The following is a 23,354-nucleotide window of genomic DNA, read 5'->3' as shown; positions in this document are numbered from 1 at the left end:
GTAACGTAAACCGGCATAATATGCACTATTGGGCAACGGAAAATCTATGATGGCTGTGACAAGTGGAACATCAGCGACCTTGGCGGGTTAATGTTTGGTGCGGCATTATGGGAGGAAGGATAATTGGCCCCCATTTTATCGATGGAAATCTAAATGGTGCAATGTGTGCTGATTTTCTACGTAATGTTCTACTGATGTTACTACAATATGTTTTCACTGCATGACAGAATGGCGATGTACTTCCAATATGATAGATGTCCGGCACATAGCTCGCGTGCGGCTGAAGCGGTATTGAATAGCATATTTCATGACAGGTGGATTGGTCGTCAAAGCACCATACCATGGCCCACACATTCACTGAATCTGATGTCCCCGGATTTCTTTCTGTGGGGAAAGTTGAAGGATATTTGCTATCGTGATCCACCAACAACACCTGACAACGTGCGTCAGCGCATTGTCAATGCATCTGCGAACATTACGGGAGGTGAACTACTCGCTGTTGAGAGGAATGTCACTACACGTATTGCCAAATGCATTGAGGTTGACGGACATCATTTTGAGCATTTATTGCATTAATGTAGTATTTACAGGTGATCACGCTGTAACAGCATGCGTTCTCAGAAATGATAAGTTCGCAAAGGTACATGTATCACATTGGAACAACCGAAATAAAATGTTCAAACGTATCTACATTCTGTTTTTTAATTTAAAAAACCTACCCGTTACCAACTATTTGTCTAAAATTTTGAGCCATATGTTTGTGACTATTGCAGCGTCATCTGTCACAAAGCGAAAAAAGTGCTCCAACTAAAACATTCATATTTCTTTATGTACTACAGGAATATGTAATAAAAATGGGAGTTCCTATTTTAAAAAATGCAGTTGACATCTGTTCGACCTATGGCAGCAGCATCTAGCAGGCCAACCATAGTGCCATCTGGTTTCCCCCTTCAAGCTAGACAAGTTTAGTTCTTTGTAGTTTTTTCGTTTGACACTTATTTCATGAGATATTTGGCCTGGTCACGATCAATGGACCATCCTGTATATATTCATAAGTTTTGAAATAGCAGCAGAGCTGCACAAGCCTGGTTTGAAGCTGTGGAACTACAGAAAAAACAATGCACAGATGGGTGTAGATGCTGCTGAAATGCTTACAAAGTGAATCAAGAACCAAATTGTACCCAAAATAGAAGACAAGTAGTCATAAGCCCGGTTGAGAAATTGAGAGTGAAGGCTGAAGTATAAACAAAGGAGAGCCGAGAAGTATACAGTTATATGAATGTCGCTTCGCATACACATTTTACTGAGTGTCAGGACAGTGTTCTTACTGGTCACAGCATGCTGCACCACCACCCCTTCCTTCCCCCCCCCCCCTCCCCTCCCCAAACAACCATTGGACTAGTTTTGCATATCCCACCCATTTCTGCCTGGAGATTAGAAGCTCTCTGCCATCTTGTCCTAGTTGATATCTTCGTCAGAGGGTAATGTGTAAAATGCATCTACACAGAAAATGTAAATCTTCCTACATAAGTTGCCTAGCAATTCTTTACTATGGTCAGTGTCACACCTTTCACATGCAGAAACAACGATATCCTGTACGTAAACTGCATCTGATCAAATGAACAGATTGAGGTCACATTTATTTAGTTTTTGTATGATGCACTGTCCGAAATACACATGTCCATGAAATTTACTCCATCCAAATTAAACTTCTGTATGCTAAAATAGATAGAAATCTGTAATGGCTTGTCACAGAAATTGTGTAACATTAAATGAATAAAAAAATTAAGTTCAGTTAGATTAAAAATATATACAACTGCAAACGATCATGGACAAGAGTAATTGGCGGTAATGACATTACATAATTACTTTAATATTTATACTAACTGCCAAATTCACTAAACTGGTCATAGTCATTCAAAATTAGCATTTGTTTGTGTGGATATACGGTGATCATATCACAATAGTAGTGGGAGAGTTTATCTTGGCTAATATTGACAATGAAAACTACACATGCTACCAAAGGTATACACAAACGGTACTGCAAAGTAATCTTGAACACATTACTACACAACTGTCTGAATCAATTAGTCCAGTAGCCTGCAAAGAGTTGTGGTTAAGCCTCAAACATATGACAAATTGTGCTATTGTGAAAAGCTTAACAAATAAGGTAATAAATGATGAGAAAGATGCATCTTTAAGAGACTGTTACAAAAAAATATTGTTACACATTCACTTCAAACTAGATTACAGGTAAACTGATGGAGAAAACCAAATGGTAACACATGCATCCATAAAGGAGGCTATACATAATGGCTACAATTTCTACAACCAGATCCTTCAGAAAGACCAATCTGAAAATACTAGTAAGTTCTGTTCCTGTGTCAAGTCAATAAACTGATCCAAACCTTTCATTTGGTCTCTTGTGGATCAGTATGCTATTGAAACTTCCGACAACATGCAGATGGCACAAATATGAAATACATTCACAAATCGGGATGTTACTATCATACCAATGTAAAACCACCACATATACATTCAAATGAAAGGTACTGAAATAAGCTTAAATATTAAAAAGCAGAAGTACTGAAAATGAACAAGATCCTGGTTCAGTTACTGTTAAATTTTACATTTAATACACCATCGAATTAGCTACTTACCTGCTCAGTTCATACTTACTGAGAACCTCATGAGCAAGGGAAAATCCCCTGTGATTGGAAAAAGAGACCACATGACTCTTGTTTGCAAAAAAATGGCAGAAGAATGGGCACACATTATTACAGATCAGTACTCCTAAAGTCTGTCTACTGCATGAATCTCAAGCATATTCTATGCTCAAACACAAAAAAATTAATGAAAGGAAGGAAGTTTCTCTGGAATATTCAGCATGGGTTCAGGAAAAAATACAGTTTCTATTTTTCATTCACAATGTCTGCAAAGAATAGATGAAACCAAACAGGTATATTCTGTCTCCCTAGATTTTCACAAGACATTTGAAACAGTGCCAAATCATTTAGTAATAACCAAGATATGATTTAAAGGATTATATTCTCAGGTACATGACTGATTTAACACAGTATGTCATACTGGATTGCAAACATTCAACAGAAATGGAAGTGATTTTGTAGGAAAGTTCCAGTAGAACACACAGGGAGAGACAAGTGGGGAGTACAGAAAGGGTTCATATCGGATACATGGTTCGTATCGGATGCCCATCTGCCAGTTCATCTATAGTTTTACTGCGGAGTGACAGGTTCTTACGTGCACTTACACCTTGGAAGTCATGGCATTAGAAGTATTGGTTTTATATAATCTGCAGATATACCTCCAGGGTATGAAAACAGTCATCATGCAGGGGGAAAAAAGTAAATAAATGAATGGAAATTGCGGATTTGGACTTTCACGCAGTTTAACATAGATTATTTTATCATCTTTGAATTTAAATTGTCTGATTGTCCTTCACATTATGTACAAGTTCTTTAGATGTAGTTGCCTGGCCTATAATGTTATTTGTCTTTCCATTTTTTTCATGTCCCCATTCTCAAAATATGATTATGAAAACCATTTTCATGAAGCTACTGAAGCATCAAAACATGATAATTACGAAATTTACATGGCTTAAGTATTTTCATAATACCAGTTTGAGAAATACCCAGAAATTTCTCCAACACTTCCAACGGCTTTTTGTGTACATTTGTATCATGCAAGTAATTACACAATACGAGGCAGAAGAAACAACAACTAGGACAGAAATTTTTTGTGAGTAACAGTAATTCACTGTTTGATGTTTTTAGTTAGCACCCACTTTCTTTGACAAGAAACACATCAACAACACAATTAGTAAAGCACAAGATTATTTATTACAGATGTTAAGACCCATGTATATGTTTCTTTCAGATCCACCACAAATAATGTTTGTACTAATCATCCCTATCTGTGAAACTAGATGAACTCCACTGCCAAACTAAAGCGAGCCTGACAGATATATCACTTACTGCAGCATAAAGTAGATTTTCCTTGTGTAGGACAATAAACAGAAATGGAAAACAACTTTTAACATTATACCTGTACACTTTGTTTGGTACAACAAGGTCAAATCAATGGAAGTTGTTCTTAGAAGGGTATTGAGTTAAAGAAGGGGCCATGTACGTATAAACAAGATTATAGGGGATATGTTCCAATAAAAAAGAAGAAACTAAACGAGGTGAAGATTATTCTATAATACATACCAGATGAACAGAAACCATTTTATAACAGCATTTGCCAGAGCTTTGCTGTATTTTGCTTATAGTTGTATTTTGAGTACACCATGAATAAACCTGTGTGCTCATAACACACATTTTTATTGCTATAATGACTACAAAAAAATATAAATTTGCATAGCACAATCCTTCAACTGGAAACATAATGGTAGTTGCCTCATAAACATCGCCAGGTTTGAAAAGGGATGTTCTCCAGTACACTCAAATTCTATTATGAACCACAGTCAATGGCTCAAGTATATTGTAATGATGTATATTGTTCCACATTGGGGCCAATTGCTATGTAGCAACTTCATGACACCATGCTTAATCCCACTGCGTAGTAAATCAGTTTTTTGTCTCTCCTGAAAAATTTACTTTCTGGCACATGACCTCTTTTCCACCTCACTGATACAGTTGTTTAGTTAGTTAGGAGGACTGTAACTTTTTCTCATGGGATTTAACACTCCAATAAAAAAATAGAAATTCCAGTTGAAAAATTAAGTTACTGCTGATGTCACCATTAAAATTATCATGTGTTAGAAAACTGATAGCAATCTTTATTTCCCCCTTTGTATAATTCGGTTTGCTTATGGAGGATTTGTTTTGTTATTCATATTTCTCAAGATACTTTGATAGATATTTCTGCATGCAGCATATACACACAACTGAAGTAAAAAGGAATAGAACCAAAATCTTCAATATACTGAACTTGAAATAATTTCAGATAGAAGCCTGTAAACAATTTAAGCATCTTTGCACATGATGTAAATGTTCACATGCACCATAAAAACAGGCAAAGGTTGCTGCACAGCATGATATATTGACAGCCAACATTCACTGCCTACTGGCATTTATATATAGGCACAAAACACTGCAGAATATTTATAGATATGTGTCAGAAAATCAACTACGGTGAAGAAGGAATTCAATCTAAAATCTAACACAACAGAAAACCTGTTGTTCGAAAAAGGTATACCGCAGTCATTAGAGATTAAAGATGGTACATATAACAAAGAAAAATACTAACTTCTTACGGCCTTTTATGTAACAACTATCCTGCAGACCAGACTTTTTTATTACATCCGTTAGTAACTGGCGTGATGAGTTCTCGTATATTGTTCCCAAAAAGTTACAGGTGAGGGATCGAGATGACTTGAGATCCAAATCTTTAGGTTTCACATCTGGGAAGCCACGGTAACTGGAAAGAAAAAAAAGAATAGATAGAGACTGGTGAGAAAATAAAACATGTCGTGTAAAATCTGTAATGGAAATAAATCATCAACTGCTCACTGAAAATTATGAGCACACAGGTGAGAACTGCCAAAGGCACTGGTCACTCTCACAAGGCATATTTGACCATTGTGCTCCTAGCTATGTTAGGCTTTATGGTTTATCACAGCAACATCTTACAGGTTTGACAACTACAAGCAGCACTGGCTTATGCAGCCATATCTCCTAAAACAAAAATAAAATAAAATAAAAAAGTTGAATAGTGATGAGTTTAACACTCCTACATCTAATTCACAAAGGGCCAGGTGTCTTTAATAGGTGAAAATTTCATTTATCAATCCTGGAAACAGTCGTATGGTTCCATTGAGTGAGTGGTCTACAGTTGGCCTAGTTAGAAAATCAGTTTCGCTCATAAGCTGCTGCCATTTTAGTCTACTGCCTTTTAAGGTCTTGGGTCATCTGGTACCACTCATCTTTCTTTCAAGCAGCACCTTGAGGTCATACCTTTCACTTCTGTTACAAACAATATTTTGGCTGTTCTAATACAAGCAAACGTTTTTAATTTGATATAGCACAGAGCACCATGAGTGGCTGTATCATACAGATTTGGTAACATACACCATTATTCTTTATCTTGCCCATTGTTTTCTTGAAAATTCTGTTTCCCATCTGGTACTATTTAGACTGTATGTGATAACTGGTAGAAAGGAGCTCTTGTAGAATGCTTTTCTGAAAGAAAAAAAACTAACTTTATTCTGAAGTAGTAAACACATGCTGTTTTCCATCTTTTAATGTTACAATTTCTTGGAATGTGCACTTATCATAACTTCTTTTCTGTATAATGTAGTATTAGTATTTATCGTTAGGCAATGAGCAGTGAAACCAAAGTTTTTTGAGACCTGCCTTGACACTAGAATGCTATTCAGTTCCTTTTTATTTCAATTTCACTTCTGCCTCATTCAACATCATTAATCATGGCAAGCAATTTAAATTCAGATAGTTTTCAGAACTTAATCCTCTTCTTTATTTTCATTTGTCTGAACTTAATTCTCTTCTTTATTTTAAATACTACATTAACGAATAAAAGCTTGTATTGTATGTTGTCTTGTTTTGGGCTGAAGCAACTGGAACACTGATTACCACTGAACATAACTTTGGAATTTTTCATTCATCATTTTGACTTAATAAATATGTGTGGTGTACATCTATCTTCCACACATTACTAAGTCTCTGAGTTTTTTATCACCACCATAATCACTAGTCTTTCAATCAAGGATAATAAGGGTAATATGTTCCTTTTCCTCATAATATTTCTCAATAATCAGCCATACAGGTAATGACTAATCCATTGTAGTCATATTTTCCTAAAACCATACAACTGTTCTTCGCTGCAGTTCAAAGGAAGCTCACATCACTATTTTATGACTACTACTAATCTACTATATGCAGTTATCAAAAATTGAAATATTTATATTTCATTGGCATCTGCATTTCATTAGCATCAAATGATGCCAAATGAATGTAGTGTGTTTTTTTCTGAAAACGAAAGAATAATTTTATAATTTAACAGAGTTGCAGATAAAAATGTGAGCTTATTCATAAGCTAATAAGTCATGTTTCAAAAGTAATGTTTGACACTCAAGTTAAAATTAATTATTTTATGCATATACACTAAGAGAAATTTCCTGTATCACTTTAAAGAAATTAAAAAGGAACTGTCCATATGATTAGCTTGTTATCTCTTGTAATCATTTATAGCCTTCTAGATTACAAAATATAGAAGTATTGAACTGTACATCTGAAGACGACAATGACGATGGCGACGACGATACCTCGATGTCATCATCGAGGAGGGACATTTAGAATTGTGCTTCTTGTTGGTGTCAGAACCAACAGAAAATACCAGAACCTGTGTTTCAGTGATGAAATGCAATTTTAAGTATAAAACCTATAACCTCTATTTACACAAAAGGAAAAGTCATGATCTGGTACTCATGTGAAGAAATGTAGCAATAAGATGTGCAGTATGGTTAAAATTGATAACATACTGGAATAGGATAATTTAATTTTTAAGAACTCTAAAGTCAGTATTCAAAATAAAAGTGCTGCGGTAGATGAAGTGTTAAAGCACATAAGTGGGGACAAAAAAAATTTTTTTTTCGAAATTTACTACAGATTTAAATGCAAAGCAGCAGAGGTATTCAGAGGAACTATCAGTCTTCTCATAGGATAAAACCTGAGAATACTGATCAGCTGAGAGTCTGCACTACAAACCAATACCAGTGATAGGAACAATATGTTAAGAAGCCTTACAAGGGAAAGCCATTAAATTTTGTCACTGCCACAAGAAAAAAAGTTATGTAATTATTTTTATTTGCTTGCATGTACATAAAAGCAATCCTGATACATACTGAAGTCCCCTAGCCACAGCACAACAGCACGCTGCTACAGGAGTGGAAACAAACTGATGCACCCCATTAATAAAGTCGAGTACATACTATGAGTAGTCATCAAGTTTTAATTATTACTTCGAAAAATCGAGTCGAGTAGTGAATTTTTTTATGTTTGCATGTAAATGTCTAAAGTCCTGGTATATACTGAAATTATTGGGCCTCAGTACCACACCACACAATTAGGAGTTAGTACAAACTGACACACCCCCAACTAAATTTTATCAATGGGCTGTGCCTCGTGTCTTTGCTCCTCTGGCAGCATGCTACGATACTGTAGCACAAGGATTTCAATGTTTACCAGGTTTGCACATATGTATTTGCAAAAGAACAAAAAATTAGTTATGTAATTCTGTGTATTTCAGGTGATAATGCAAACTTTATAACTATCTCTTGTAATGCTTACAAGAAATGTGGTAGGAGAAATCTGTTCTTCAGAAATTAGACATCGAAAGCAGCAGTAAATCTCAAAATATCACATTAAAATGCTTAGATTTATGACAACAATAAGGCAGTCAGTGCCTCTTCAGCTCATCGTGGTATACTCCGTGACAAAATAGTTCACAGGTGAGTGGCCAGATGTCACTGTCGAAGACGAAAAGTATTTCGGCAAGTGACCGTGTTGCCATCATCGTGTACACTGACGAATTGACTGCTTAGGGGCTGGAGTTGCATTTTTGTCTCTTTGTCTCTTTGTCTCTTCCTCTCTTCCCCTCCCCCCCTCCCTCCGACCTGCCACTCTGTCCGTCATCTATGCCCAGCATAATCTCCCCCACCCCTCTCACCGACACGTTGCTCCGTACTCGTACGTGTGCCGGCAGTTCGAGTCCAGGTATGCAGGCTGTGTCACCTCTGCTGTTCCTCCTCTTGCCTCCACACTTGGTTCATAGTGGGATACCTCCTTGCTCTTCTTAATCAGACTCAGTGCAGGTTTCCAAGCCTTACTAAGGATGTAGCCGCTATCACAATCGATCAGTGGTTCCCTCACTCAAATCTCGACAGATTCTTTAATAACACAATTCCAGAAGTTAGACATCTTTGGGATTGGTGATAGTCTTGCAGGGAGCATCACATAGTTCTCTCTCTGATACACACTCTAATTTTGATGTCTGACATTCAGGACATCAGAGAAGACTAGAAGACTGATATTGATCCTACCAAGAGGGTGGGGAAGATGACTATAGTGTTTCTCAAAGAATCCAGCTTGCCAGACAACTTTGTTAAGAAGCTACTACAGACAGCACCAGATCCACTGAGACTTTATGAAGAGCCAAAACCTCACAAAGATGCGGTGTCTTTTAAGACCCACTGTTACCAACATTGGTGTCCTGGTGTACTCACTTGCTAAGCACCTGAAGAATTTGCTTAGCCCCTATGTCAGGAAGTGTTCACATCACATATGCAACTCCATGGATTTTGTCGGATGCTTATTTCAATATCTCATATCTGTGAGAATGTGAGGCATTCAACACTGCTACAGTAGTTCCATATTTGTGAATACATTTTTAAGCGAAGAATTTCCGATTTCCACTCTGTGTCAGCTGTCTTCAATTTCAAGACCAGACTGACCCATGACAAGACTGTATGGAATGCTTGGGTCTATTCACTGACTTTACCCATACAACCAGAATTTTTTAGGATATTCTGACAGATCTTACATGAGGATCTGACAGCGGAAATCACTCCATGCTTCACTCGTATATCTTTTCACGGATGCACCTAATTAAATTATGTTTCTCTGCGACTTTCCCAGCACTCTCTTTTGTAGTGAGCAAGTAGTAACCTGTGTTTATGAAACAATTCTCTCAATGGTAGCATTAAACCGAGATGGGTATTTGCTGTCTTTTATTACTTCACATGGTATGTTTTTGTCTGGAACATGGTTGACCTCTTTAAATTGAATGTCCTCAATTAATGTTTGAAATAGGTTGATGGTGTGCACTGATCAGCCAGAACATTCAATCATGTACCTAATAGCTGGTATGTCGACCTTTGGAACGGATAACAACATCGACGCATCGTGGCACGGAAGCAATGAGGACTCGGTAGGTTGCTGGAGGGAGTTAGCACCACATGTGCACACACAAGTCACCTAATTCCCGTAAATTCCTGAGAGAAGGGTGATGAAATCTGAGGCCATGTTCAATCACATCCCAGATGTGTTCAATTGCGTTCAGATCTGGTGTGTTGGGGGGGGGGGGGGGGAGGGGGGGGGGCAGCACATCAATTGGAACTCACCACTGTGTTCCTCGAACCATTCAGTCACACTCCTGGACTTGTGACATGGCACATTATCTTGTCGAAAAATGATACTGCCGATAGGAAACGTGACTGGGTCTGCAACCAGTGTACGATACTTTTTTGCCATCACGGTGCCTTGCATGAGCTCCATTGGATGCCCATGTGAATGTTCCCCAGAGCATAATGGTGTTGCTGCCAGCTTTTCTCAATCCCACACTACAGGTGTCACGGAGCTGTTCCTCTGGAAGATGACGGATTCGTGCCCTCCCTTCGGCACATTGAGGAAGGTATCTCCATTCATCAGACCATGTGATATTCTGCCACTGCACCAACATCCAGTGCTGATGGTCAGATGCCCATTGCAGTCGTAGTTGCCAAAGTCATTGTGTTAACACTGGCACATGCGTGGGTCATCAGCTGCAGAGGCCAATCGATAGGAGTGTTTGGTGCACTGTGTGTTCAGACACATTTATACACTGCCCAGCATTAAAGTCTGATGTTGGTTCCGCAATAGATCACCGCCTGTCCTGTTTTATCAGTCTGCCCAACCTACAATGCCCAACATCTGTAATGAGTGGTGGCCGCATAACCCCACAACATCTGACGTAATTTCATCTTGGTTTGGTCACGTGTTGAAGACACTCACCCCAGCACTCCACGAACACCTGACAAGTCATTGAGTTTTTGAAATGCTCGTGCTCAGCCCCCAGTCTATAATGGTCAAACTTAGATTGATCACATGCCTTCCCATTCTACACATGGACAGCATGCTCACTGATACTACGTGCCCCATGCGTGTGTCTGACTAACAGTCATTCCTCGCCAGGCGATGCTGCTATAACCTGGACTGGTTTATATTAATAGTAGGTTGGTGGTGAAAAGTTCTAGCTGATCAGTGTATATCTAACAGTTTGGCATTTGCCATTGGGACAAGACCTTTTCACAAAATTTCAATCACCAACTTCCCTTTCCGAATGTGAAAAGATCCTGTAGACTCCCACTTACATAGGGAGCAACTATCATAATAATAAAATAAGATAAATCACAGTTCAGAAATAAAGATTTAGGTGTTCATTTTTCCCGCACACTATTGGAGAGTGAAAAGTGAGAGAAACCAGTCTGAAAATGGTTCAATGAACCATCTGTCAAACACTTTACTGTGAACTGCAGAGTTATCATGTATGTGTAGAACAGCATCATGCTCACTAATCCCTCTCTTTCTGGTGACATTTTCAAAAATATCAGGTTTACTTTATAATGAATCACCCTCCTCTAACATTAACTTTTTTTTTGTTTTTTTGTAGAGGTAACTGATACCATGTACACTAACAATTCTTGCACAGGTTAAAATTATCTCAGCAGTTTCACTAAAAGAATTCATATTATTTTGTATGCGATGCATTATATTTCAGATTAAAATGTATAAGAAAGAAATTCATTTGTTACAATTGATAGGTAGTAACATTTAAAATTACTCTTTTTTTAAAAATATTGGAAATTATGAAATTTCTGGTATACTTAAAATTCATCTAACTCTAGTTATTAAATTTATTTCTGGATTTATTTATAAAAATAATGATATGATTTGGAGAAGAAAGTTTGTAAACTCTTTTGCTTTGTGAACTCTTTGGACTAATGTGAGTACCGCAGAGTGTAAGTATGGTGGGCATGCCTCTGATGGAAGTAGATGTTTTCTAAGTTTGTCACTAACAATGTAATTATTGTTTTTTTTGAATGTGGAAAATGTAAATACGGTGTGATGTTGAAAGATGTAACAAAGAATAAAATTCAAGAATAATACAGGCAAATCTTCATAAGTTATTTAGTAATCAAGAATAATGAATCACTCTCCTCTAACATTAAACTTTTTTCTGTAGAGGTAACTGATACCATATACACTAACAATTCTTGCACAGGTTCAGCTGCAAGAATGTACCCCTAGACAAGACTTTGAGCCATCAATGACGACGACAACAACAACAACAAACCAAATTTCCAGATTTCCTCCTTATAAGTTATCACCACACTTTTTTGTTTCATATATTGGTGTCAAAACAGGAAGTTGCATTCAGTTCACTTTCTACATCAGTTTTTCTTGTGCTGTGGTGTTCTCACTGTTACAAGCAAGTATTTTGGAGCTGTTAATGTCAGTTTTGAGTCCAAGTTAAACAACTGCAATAATTCTTCAAAATGAGTAAAATAGATAGTTTCTTACATGATCAGTAAAAAAAGGAAGGCTCGCAGAGTTTGTTGAATCTACACATGGTCAAGAAAAGAAAGATACTGTTTATGAATGGCCACAGTGTTGGACACTGTTGCAGAAAAATCACTTTTGTCAGAGAAATGAGGAGTTGCGTGTCAAGAATAAAATGTTGGGCAATAAACAGTGCAATGATATCTGAAGTCTAGCTGTTAATAAAAGGATGGGAATGAAAATTTCAGTGGAGAGAGCAAATGGTAAAATCAGTCATTTTGGAGAATCCCACAAACAACAGTTAGGCCAATGTCCCTAAGAAAAAAGATACACAATCGCAAGGAGAGTGTGGGGCAAAAAGCTTACCAAAACATAATATTTGAAGGAAAAAAAGAAAACAATGGTTGAAGTGTACGATGTTAAGAATTCCACTGACAGTTGGCAAAATTTTTGTTTTATTGACACACAACTGGTTTCGCAGCCTAAAGCCTCATTATCAGGTGCAACCAACATCGTAAAGAACAATACACAGTGTCTCAACTATACAGATTATTAAAATTAATAAAGATAATATCTAATATACACTTGCAGTGTTAAATGGTCATAGGTGTATTCATCACTCCTAGTCAAGATATATTATTCAGTGAATACTGTCTACATTACATTCTGGCGAATAAGGGTGACAAGGAATGATCTGTTAATTTTGTTAAAGCTGCTGGCGGGTGGATCTTGTAGTTATAGATCCTTATTTTAATATTTGCCAGCATCTAAAAGAAGAAAAGACATTTTATAGTGAGAGGACACTACAGAAATTTTTGTGAAAAGCCATATTGGCTATTAAATAGTCACTACTAACTTGTTTAGTAGGGGCTCAATGCAAATTTCTGTATGGAATGGTATAAGGTGGCACTTTCTTACTGGTATGATGGCAGGGCAACCCGGATGTCGGAGAGAGTAGAAGTGGCCTGCACAAGCGACTAAGTCAGACTAACAGGCTGGTGGAATGGAAACTATCTTGAGGATGGTGTGACATCATGTGCTCATGACTAGGAGCACTCGGTTGCTCTATTTACAAGCCAATTTAATACTTAATTTTCTTATGCACTAATACTTGATTGTATAAATAAGAAAAATTTAATCCTAATTAATTACTGAATATGAACTGTGCATTTTTTATTTATTTTTTACACCTGAAAATGTCTATTTCCTCTACTACAGGGTGGCGCACGAAATGTGTTACCAATTGTTTCTTTCACAATTTACGATGCACATTAGATATCCCGCTGGGATCTCTACAGCAGTACCAGCAGAGCTTGGAAAAACAAATGAGTTACGAAATGATGTGTAATTCACGATACTGCCGCTAGGAGACTAGTAAGCAGCAATGGCTGACAATGAAAGACTGACGACACAGCAACGATCAGCAATTGTGTTACTTTCTCATGAAACGAAAAGCCTTGTTGCGACTCAGAGGCATTTTCGACAACAGTTTAACACACGATGGGTCCCTTGCAAGAAGACCATCCACAGGTTGTATAATAAATTTGTACAGGAAGGAACAGTATTGGAAGCGAAGCGACCTCAGCCTAAGGCTGTTTGTTCGCTGAAGAATATTGAAGCTGTACGAGTTGCTGTACAGAGAAGTCCTGGGAAATCGTGTAGAAAGGCAGCAGTGCAACTGGGAATATCCAGACGCTCCATTCAACGCATTCTTAAAAGTGACCTCCATATGTACCCATACAAGATGATCTGTGCACAGAAGCTCACTGAAGAACACAAGCAGCAGAGACTACCGTTTGCTCAGTGGGCGGAGGATAGGGAAGAAACTCTCAACAACGTTTGGTTTTCAGACGAGGCACATTTTCATTTAGATGGTGTGGTTAACAAACAAAATGTACGCTTTTGGGCCACTGAAAACCCACAAGTGCTTCATGAACGGCAACATTATGCTCCGAGGATTACAGCGTGGGCAGCAATTTCCAGTCATGGACTTATTGGACCCTTTTTCTTTGAAGAAACTGTGAACAGCGAGCGTTATTTGAGCATGCTTCGCAATAGCTTCATTCCACAGGTTCTTGCTACTGCCTTGCCCTTCAACACGCAGTGGTTCATGCAAGATGGAACAAGATTACATACTGCAAACACTGTGTTGGAGTTTTTACACGAGCATTTCGACATGTGGATCATTTCACTTAGGTTTCCAGGTCGCTTCAATGATGGACAAAATTGGCCCCCCAATAGTCCAGACCTCAATCCATGTGACTTTTTTCTTTGGGGGTACCTACAGGAAAAAAATTTCCTGAAATGTCCACATGATTTAATGGAGCTCAGAAGACTTATTCTTCAACCTTGCAGTGAAATTACGGAAGACATGTGCTGTAGGGTAATCACTAACTTCAGTGTTTGTTTGAAGGAAGTTAGGAAATGAAATGGTGGACATATTGAGCATGTGCTGAGTTAGAACAAATCTCCATGGATGGCTCTTCATTGTAGTATATGTTCCTTTCAGATTGTATTGACAATAAAGTTTATATTCAAAAACAAAATGGTAACACATTTTGTGCGCCACCCTGTATATTTAAAATTTGTTTTTTATTTTTTTATTTTTTAAGAAGTATTTTTAAATTTTCTGAAGGTTTTATGACACTGTGCACCACTTTGGGTAAGTGTGTTGTTAATGTGGACCAAGGATTATTTAAGTTAAGGTGTTCTTGCAAACTTCTGCAAAATGACCTATTAATTTGCCATATGTATTTCTTAGGGCAACCACTGCCCCTAATGCAGTATATACCCACTTCATTTTATTTATTTACCACAGCTTTTTCTTATACCTGAGTTTACTACATAGATCCGAAGGCATAAAACAAGCTGGAAAAATGTTTTTAGGCTTCACACATCTGCCTGCTTTTTTGGATAATGCACCCAAATATGTTATTCGACTGAAATTAGTGTTCTTTTGATTGGCTGGTGTAAGCATTAGATCTGCCTCTGACCTGCTATGGGAAAGAACATTTTTCTTTTTTAATATACTTCTATTAATTGTGGATCAGAGACAGATTTCAACAATACCTTAACTCAAATAATCCCTGATCTGCATTAAGAATGCACTTCCGTGAAGTGGGGCACTGAATCACCAGACCTTAAGAAAATTTAAAAATACTTCATAAAAAAGAAAAATTTTCATTGTTTCTATGATTAAATATTACTATGTATTCAAAAGGGGAAATGGACAATTCAAGTTAGATGTAGGGGGGCTTCGCGAAGTTCAGTGGCAGTAGGAACAGGACTTCTGGTCAGGTGAATACAGGGTTATAAATACAAAGTCAAATAGAGGTAATGCAGAAGTAGGTTTAATAATGACTTAAGAAAATAGGAATATGGGTTTCTGTGAACAGCAAGGTGAAGGCATTATCATAGCCAAGATAAACACGAAGCCCATACCCACCACAGATTACAAGTTTATAAGTGAACTAGCTTTGCAGATGCTAAAAAGATTGAAGAAAGGTATGATGAGATAAAAGAAATTGTCCATATAATTAAGGGAGACCAAAGTTTAACTGTGATGGGGGACTGGAATTCGATAGAAGAAAAGGAAAAATAATGGGTGGATATGGGCTGGGGGAAAGGAATGAAAGAGGAAGCCGCTTGGTAGAATTTTGCACAGAGCATAGTTTAATCATCACTAACATTCGGTTTAAGAATCAGTAAAGGAGGTTGTATATGTAGAAGAGACCTGAGGGCATCGGAAGCTTTCAGACTGATTATATAATGGTAAGACAGAGATTTTGGAACCAGATTTTAAATTGTAAGACATTTCCAGGGGCAGATGTGGACTCTGGCCATGCAGATGTGGGCTATGACCACAATTACTGGTTATGAGTTGTAGGAAATTAATCAGATGGGACCTGGATAAGTTGGAAGAACCAGAGGTGGCTGAGAGTTTCAGAGGGCACATTACACAATGATTGACTAGAACAGGGGAACCAAATACTGAAGAAAAATGGGTAGCTTTGAGAGATGAAACATTGAAGGCAGCAGAGGATCAAATAGGCAAAACAAGAAGACCTAGTACAAATCCTTGGATAACACAGGAGACACTGAATTTAACTGATGAAAGGTGAAAACATAAAAATTCAGCAAATTAAGCATTTGAGTGGAAATACAAATCTACAAAATGAGACTGACAGGAAGTGCAAAATGGCTACACGGAAATGACTAGAAGACAAATCTAAGGACATAAAGCACATTTCACAAGGGGAAAGATAGACACCACCTACAAGAAAATTAAAGACGCCTTTGGAGAAAAGAGCAGCACCTGTATGAGTATCAGCAACTCAGATGGCAAACCTGTCCTAAGCAAAGAAGGGAAAGCTGAAAGATGGAAGGAGTATATGGAGGTTCTATATAAGGGAGATGAACTTGAAAGCAATATTATAGAAAGGGAAGAGGACACAAAGAAGATGGGATGGGAAATACTATACTGCAAGAAAAATGTGACTGAACACTGAAAGACCTAAGTTGGAACAAGGCCTCAGGAGTACACAAAATTCCATCAGAGCTACTGATAGCCTTGGGAGAGCCAGCTATGACAAAACTCTTCCAACTGGTGTGCAACGTGAATGAGAAAGGTGAAACACCCTCAGACTTCAAGAAGAATGTAATAATTCCAATTCCAATGAAAGCAGGTGAGAATATTACTGGACTATCAGTTTAATAAGTCATAGCTGCAAAATACTAACGCAAATTCTTTACAGAAGAATGCAAAAACTGACAGAAGGCAACCTCTGGAGAGATCAATTTGGTTTCTGGAGAAATGCTGGAATGTGAGGCAATACTCACCCTAAGACTTATCTTAGAAGATAGGTTACAGAAAGACAAATCTACATTTATAGCATTTGTAGATTTAGAGAAAGCTTTTGACAATGCCGACTGAAGTACTCTCTTCAAAATTGTGAAGGTATCAGAGGTAAAATAGAGGGAGCAAAAGCTATGTATAACCTGTACAGAAACCAGACGGCAATTGTAAAAGTTGAGGGGCATGAAAAGGAACCAGTGGTTGAGAAGGGAGTGTGAGAGGTTGTAGCCAATTCCAGTGTTATTCAATCTGTACATTGAGCAAGCAGTAAAAAAAAAAAAAAAAAAAAAAAAAAAAAAAATAATTTGGAGTAATAATTAAAGTTCAGGGAGAAGAAATAAAAAAACTTTAAGATCTGCTGACAACACTGTAATTCTGTCAAGAGACAGCAAAAATTTTGGAAGAGCAGTTTAACAGACTGTACAGTGGCTTGAAAGGAGAATATAAGATGACCATCAGCAGAAGTAAAACAAAAATAATGGATGGTACTCGCATTAAAACAGGGACAGCTGAGGGATCTAGATTATGAAATGAGACACTTAAAAGTAGTAGATAAGTTTTGCTATTTTGGCAGAAAAATAACTGATGATAGCTGTCATAGAGAGGATATAAAATGTTGACTGACAATGGCAAGAAAAGTGTTTGCGAAGAAATTTGGTAACATTAAATATAGAGGTAAGTGTTGGGAAGTCCTTTCTGAAAGTGTTTGTATGGAGTGTAGCTACAGGGGATAGGCAAAATAATGTGAACAGTGGTAGTAATCAGATGGTTGTGTTTGACGGTCAACAAAGCAGGTAAGGCACGTGTCATGCTGGACTGTCTACGTTCAGTATGGACCAGACATCAGTGCGGGTTGTATACAAGTAGTGCACACTTCATACTTGCAGTCAGAGGATGAGGTCAACGTGCAATAATAGACCTAACAGGGTTCCAAAGCGGGTAGATGGTGGGGGACCTGATTAGTTGGAGCATAAGTAACCAAGACAGCCAACTTATTGAACATTTCAAGAGCAACTGTTTCAACAGTGATGACAGCCTACACAAAACATGGAAAAACATCATTGTGTAAACATAATATTCGACGCAAATCAAAACTAAATGGCAGAGATCATTGTAGCTAACATGAATTGTGTCAGAACAACACAAAACTACGGCAGCTAAAGTGACTGCAGAGGTCAATAGCCATCATCAAGACCCCGTATCTATTGACACTGTCGGCTGAGAACTCCATAAAGTGAATATTCATTGATGAGTTGCTATACCGAAACCATTAGTGAAGACAACCAATGCAAAGAAGAGTAAAACATGGTGTTTGGAGCATAGATCCTGGACATCTGATCAGTGGAAACACGTCATATGGTCTGACAAGACAAAATTTGGGTCTACAGAAGCGTCCGTTCCCACACGTGTTGTGTGTGACGTCAAGACGGCACGGAGTTTGGTTTGAGTGTGGCTGTCTCCAGTTCTGTTTTATTTTATTTTATTTACTTTTCTGGTCTGTTCGTTCTATCTCGTGAGACTTTTTTTCTTAAATTTAAAAACACTTATTACTTATTTTAATTATCTGTTTCCTCGAATTTCTGTTTTAGTTTATTATATTTATCTTTCTGATCTGTTCGTTCTATCCCGTGAGTTTTTTTTTAAAGGCAAAAAACACTAATCAGCTACTGAAGCATCTTTATCTTCTATGGGTTGCAGGGGTTACGACCCCTGGGGAGGTGGGTGGGTATTCATGCATGGCTGTCTTCACTTACAAGTTGTAGCTACGCAAGGCGTCTAAATTTGTTTATATTTAGTTTGCCCCCAACCCAAAACACCCTATTTCCCGCGCTTGTCCCGTTAGTGTCATTAGGCTTCTTGTGGAAAGTGTGTGTGTTTGTTTTTGTTTCCGCCATATTTGTGACGTCATGGGTCAAAGCAGACGGGTGGGATTGGACGCTTCCGTAAAATCTTCAGTCATTTTGAGGATTTGGGACTCTCTAGAGATTACTTAAAGGTGTATCTATTGTCTACAACTTTTGATGGTGCAGCCATGCAATTTGGCATGCAGAAAGGTGTAAGGAGCCTAAGGCAAGAAAAGTTTCCTAATATTATTTCCTGGCAACATGTTAATCATTCCCTCGAATTGTCGGCTGGTTAAACAGTGAACAGTTACACGGTGAACAGAGTGGCAGCAGTGAACCACTTCAGGAGTTTTATGAACTAACTTTACATAACTTATCATGCTTCACCTAAGAACACTACAGGCTTGAGCAGTCACTCTGGATCTTCAGGTTCCTAAAATTGACAGAATTTTATGCACTCACAGGGTTACATCTAGCTTTCACACCGTTTATGCAGTGTTGCAAGACTTTGAAGCACTTATCCATCACTTTCAGAAAGAAAAAGAAGACAGATCATGAAATTCAATAGATCTGAGCTCCACAAAAAGCAGTTCTGCAGTTAGGTCATCTGATTTAAATGTCTGAAAAAAGTTGTTGGAAAGTGACTGCATCAAGGAGATGATTCCGATTTGTCTGAGTGCACCATGATTTTAGATTCTAAGTATTGGCCAGAAAATCCTGGGAAGTATCTGACAGGGAAGGAGGAAGAATTAGAGGTAATAGAAACACATTATAACAGAATTCTGTGCGAAGAGGCACCAGATATTAGGTTTCTAAATAAAAAAAGAGTGGTAACTTTCAAAAGTGGTTACAGAAAGAACAAACTACATCTCATAGTAGAGAGACCAGGAACAATGAGATTGGTGTTACAGGCTGAGAATACCGAATAAATGCAGCATGAATGTAAAGAACACACAAGTAAGTCTCAATTGGCAAACTGTAGAGTAGTGGTAAACTCTATGTGATTATCAGGGACACACTTTTGAAGAAATACACATAGCTAATGCTAAATATAAAAAAAAGGTTCTCAATATGTAGCTATCGTTAAATACAGAAACAAATTATTTCTGCCTACCATGCAGCAGCAATAAAAATGCAACAAAAGTGACAACATTGTTGAGTTCTGTAAGCTACCACGTGAGGTGACGCAGTAGTTAACACACTGGATTTACATTCAGGTTGGTAGCAGCTAACACCCTTGGATTACTTGGAGAAAATGGGACTACATCATAAAACAGGACAGTTTACTATATTCTTAGGTCAAACAAGGCACCACAAGACAGCACAAGAGAGAAATCAGGAAACTGTTATCTCACCATCACATCAGGCAGATCTATGCATGATCTAATGTGAGGTCTGCTGTTGAATAATCACTTACTCACATACTAAGCTGCAACTCTTGCCTACAACAACTGACCAGATATTCATGTTCACACATGAAAATGCACTGGCAAATCTCGAAGCTTTTTGTACTAGAAGAATAATTTCCTTGATTTCTCTGAATCATTAACTTCCAACATAAGACACAACACTATCAAACAGTGCCTCAGTCCCAGAATGTCCATGACCCCACAACCAACACCCAGGGACACTGCCAACGGACGCCTAGATTTTTCAAGGTCCAGGCAACACAAAAACTGTTTAAACATTGAAGATTTTCAACTAAAAAGACTTGACTTGCAGAATGATTGCTGTGTACGGACGCAGGAGGAGCTGACCACAGTTTGTGAACAGCTGAACGTGCTGATGGCAGCGGTCAACTGTCTTCAGGCTGCTGCCTCGGAGTGTAGCGGCAGTGGGGAGCCTGGTGCACCGCATGGTACACCCCAGGTGTTGCATGCTTCAGCCACGGTCCCTGCTGTCGAGACATCTTCGCAGGTAACGGGCACGGTTGGGCTACCCTCTACCAAGGGGAGTGGCAGGTTCAGCGGCGTTTGCGTCGCACGAGGCGGAGGGTCAATGTGGAGGCTGGCCATGTGGCATCGCCTGCTCTGCCTGTGAGTGGACATGTGGCCACTCCTTCAGCAAGGTCCGAGCAGGCACACAGAGGGAGGGGTTTATTAGTAATTGGGAGCTCCAGTGTCAGGCGGGTGATGGAGCCCCTCAGGGAAATGGCGGAAAGGTCAGGGAAGAAGGCCAGTGGTCATTCTGTCTGCTTGCGGGGGGATCTCATCTGAGATGTGCGGGTGACCCTGCCGGCAGCGATAGAGAGCACTGGATGCACCCGACTGCAAATTGTTGCTCATGTCAGCACAAATGACTCCTGCCATCTGGGTTCAGAGGTCATCCTCAGTTCACACAGGCAGTTGGCGGAGTTGGTGAAGTTGGAAAACCTCGGTTGCGGGGTGGAATCTGAGCTAACTATTTGTAGTGTCACTCCCAGAACCAATCGCAGTCCTCTGGTTTGGAGCCGAGTGGAAGGCTTAAACCAGAGGCTCAGACGATTCTGCGGAGATCAGGGTGTGCAAATTTCTCGACCTCCGCTATCGGGTGGAGAAATGTAGGGTCCCCCTGAATAGGTCAGGCATGCACTACACACAGGAAGCAGTTACAAGGCCAGCGGGGTACATGTGGAGTGCACATGTGGGTTTTTTAGATTAGAGAATTCCCTCCCTAGGCCCAACAAGACGCCTCCTGAAACACGACAAGGTAGCAGTAGGCAAAACGCAACAGGGAATGACAATATTAATGTGGTAATAGTAAACTGCAGTAGCGTCTATAGAAAGGTTCCAGAACTGCTCTCATTAATAGTCACAATGCCCACATAGTACTAGGGACGCAAAGTTGGCTGAAACCAGATGTAAACAGTAATGAAATTCTAAACTCAGATTGGAATGTATACCACAGAGACAGGCTGGACAGTGAAGGAGGAGGCGCGTTTATAGCAATAAAAAGCGAAATAGTATCAAAGGAAATTGACGGAGATCCGAAATGTGAAATGATTTGAGTGAAGGTCACGGTTAAAGCACGCTCAAACATGGTAATTGGATGTCTCTATAGGCCCCCTGGCTCAGCAGCTGTTGTGGCACTACACCTGAAGGAAAATTTGGAAAACATTTCGAGTAGATTTCCCGACCATGTTATAGTTTTGGGTGGAGATTTTAATTTACCAGATATAGACTGGGAGACTCAAACGTTTATAATGGGTGGCAGGAACAAAGAATCCAGTGCAATTTTTTTAAGTGCATTATCTGAAAACTACTTAGAGAAGTTAAACAGAGAACCGACTCATGGCAATAACATATTAGACCTTCTGGTGACAAACAGACTCGAACTATTTGAAACAGTTAACGCAGAACATGGAATCTGCGATCATAAAGCAGTTACAGCATTGGTGATTTCAGCCGTAAATAGAAATATTTAAAAAAAAGGTAGGAAGATTTTTCTGTTTAGCAAAAGTGACAAAAAGCAGATTTCAGAGTACTTGATGGCTCAACACAAAAGTTTTATCTCAAGTAAAGATAGTGTTGAGGATCAGTGGACAAAGTTCAAAACCATCGTACAATATGCATTAGATGAATATGTGCCAAGAAAGATCATAAGAGATGGAAAAGAACCACCGTGGTACAACAACTGAGTTAGAAAACTGCTACAGAAGCAAAGGGAACTTCACAGCAAGCATAAACATAGCCAAAGCCTTGCAGACAAGCAAAAATTACACGAAGCGAAATGTAATGTGAGGAGGGCTATGGGAGAGGCATTCAGTGAATTCGAAAGTAAAGTTCTATGTACTGACTTGGAAAAAAATCCTAAGAAATTTTGGTCTAATGTCAAAGTGATAGGTGGATCAAAACAAAATGTCCCGACACTCTGTGACCAAAATGGTGATGAAACAGAGGATGACAGACTAAAGGCCGAAACACTAAATGTCTTTTTCCAAAGCTGTTTCACAGAGGAAGACTGCACTGTAGTTCCTTCTCTACATTGGCGCACAGATGACAAAATGGTAGGTATTGAAATAGATGACAGAGAGATAGAAAAACAATTAAAATCACTCAAAAGAGGAGGCCGCTGGACCTGATGGGATACCAGTTGAATTTTACACAGAGTACACGAAGGAACTTGCCCCCCTTCTAGCAGCGATGTACCATAGGGCTCTAGAGGAGCTTAGCGTTCCAAAATAATGGAAAGGGGCACAGGTCATCCCCGTTTTCTAGAAGGGATGTCAAACAGACGTGCAGAACTATAGACCTATATCCCTAACGTCGATCAGCTGTAGAATTTTGGAACATGTATTATGTTCGAGTATAATGACTT

At 38.7% G+C, this 23,354-nt stretch overlaps 1 protein-coding gene across 1 annotated transcript in view; it reads right to left on the bottom strand.

Moving 5' to 3' along the window:
- Positions 1-23,354, bottom strand: part of LOC124722034 (ribitol-5-phosphate xylosyltransferase 1-like) — a 38,049-nt gene that overhangs the window by 2,829 nt on the left and 11,866 nt on the right. The window contains exon 3 of the mRNA XM_047247223.1: positions 5,272-5,442. Within this exon, the coding sequence (XP_047103179.1) occupies positions 5,272-5,442 (171 nt within the window). The remainder of the gene's footprint in view (positions 1-5,271; positions 5,443-23,354) is intronic.

This window comes from Schistocerca piceifrons, chromosome X, assembly GCF_021461385.2.
Source record: "Schistocerca piceifrons isolate TAMUIC-IGC-003096 chromosome X, iqSchPice1.1, whole genome shotgun sequence".
In the NCBI taxonomy this organism is placed as follows: Eukaryota; Metazoa; Arthropoda; class Insecta; order Orthoptera; family Acrididae; genus Schistocerca; species Schistocerca piceifrons.
Note: the sequence above shows the minus strand (reverse complement) of the source record. Positions and strands in the feature narration are given on the sequence as shown.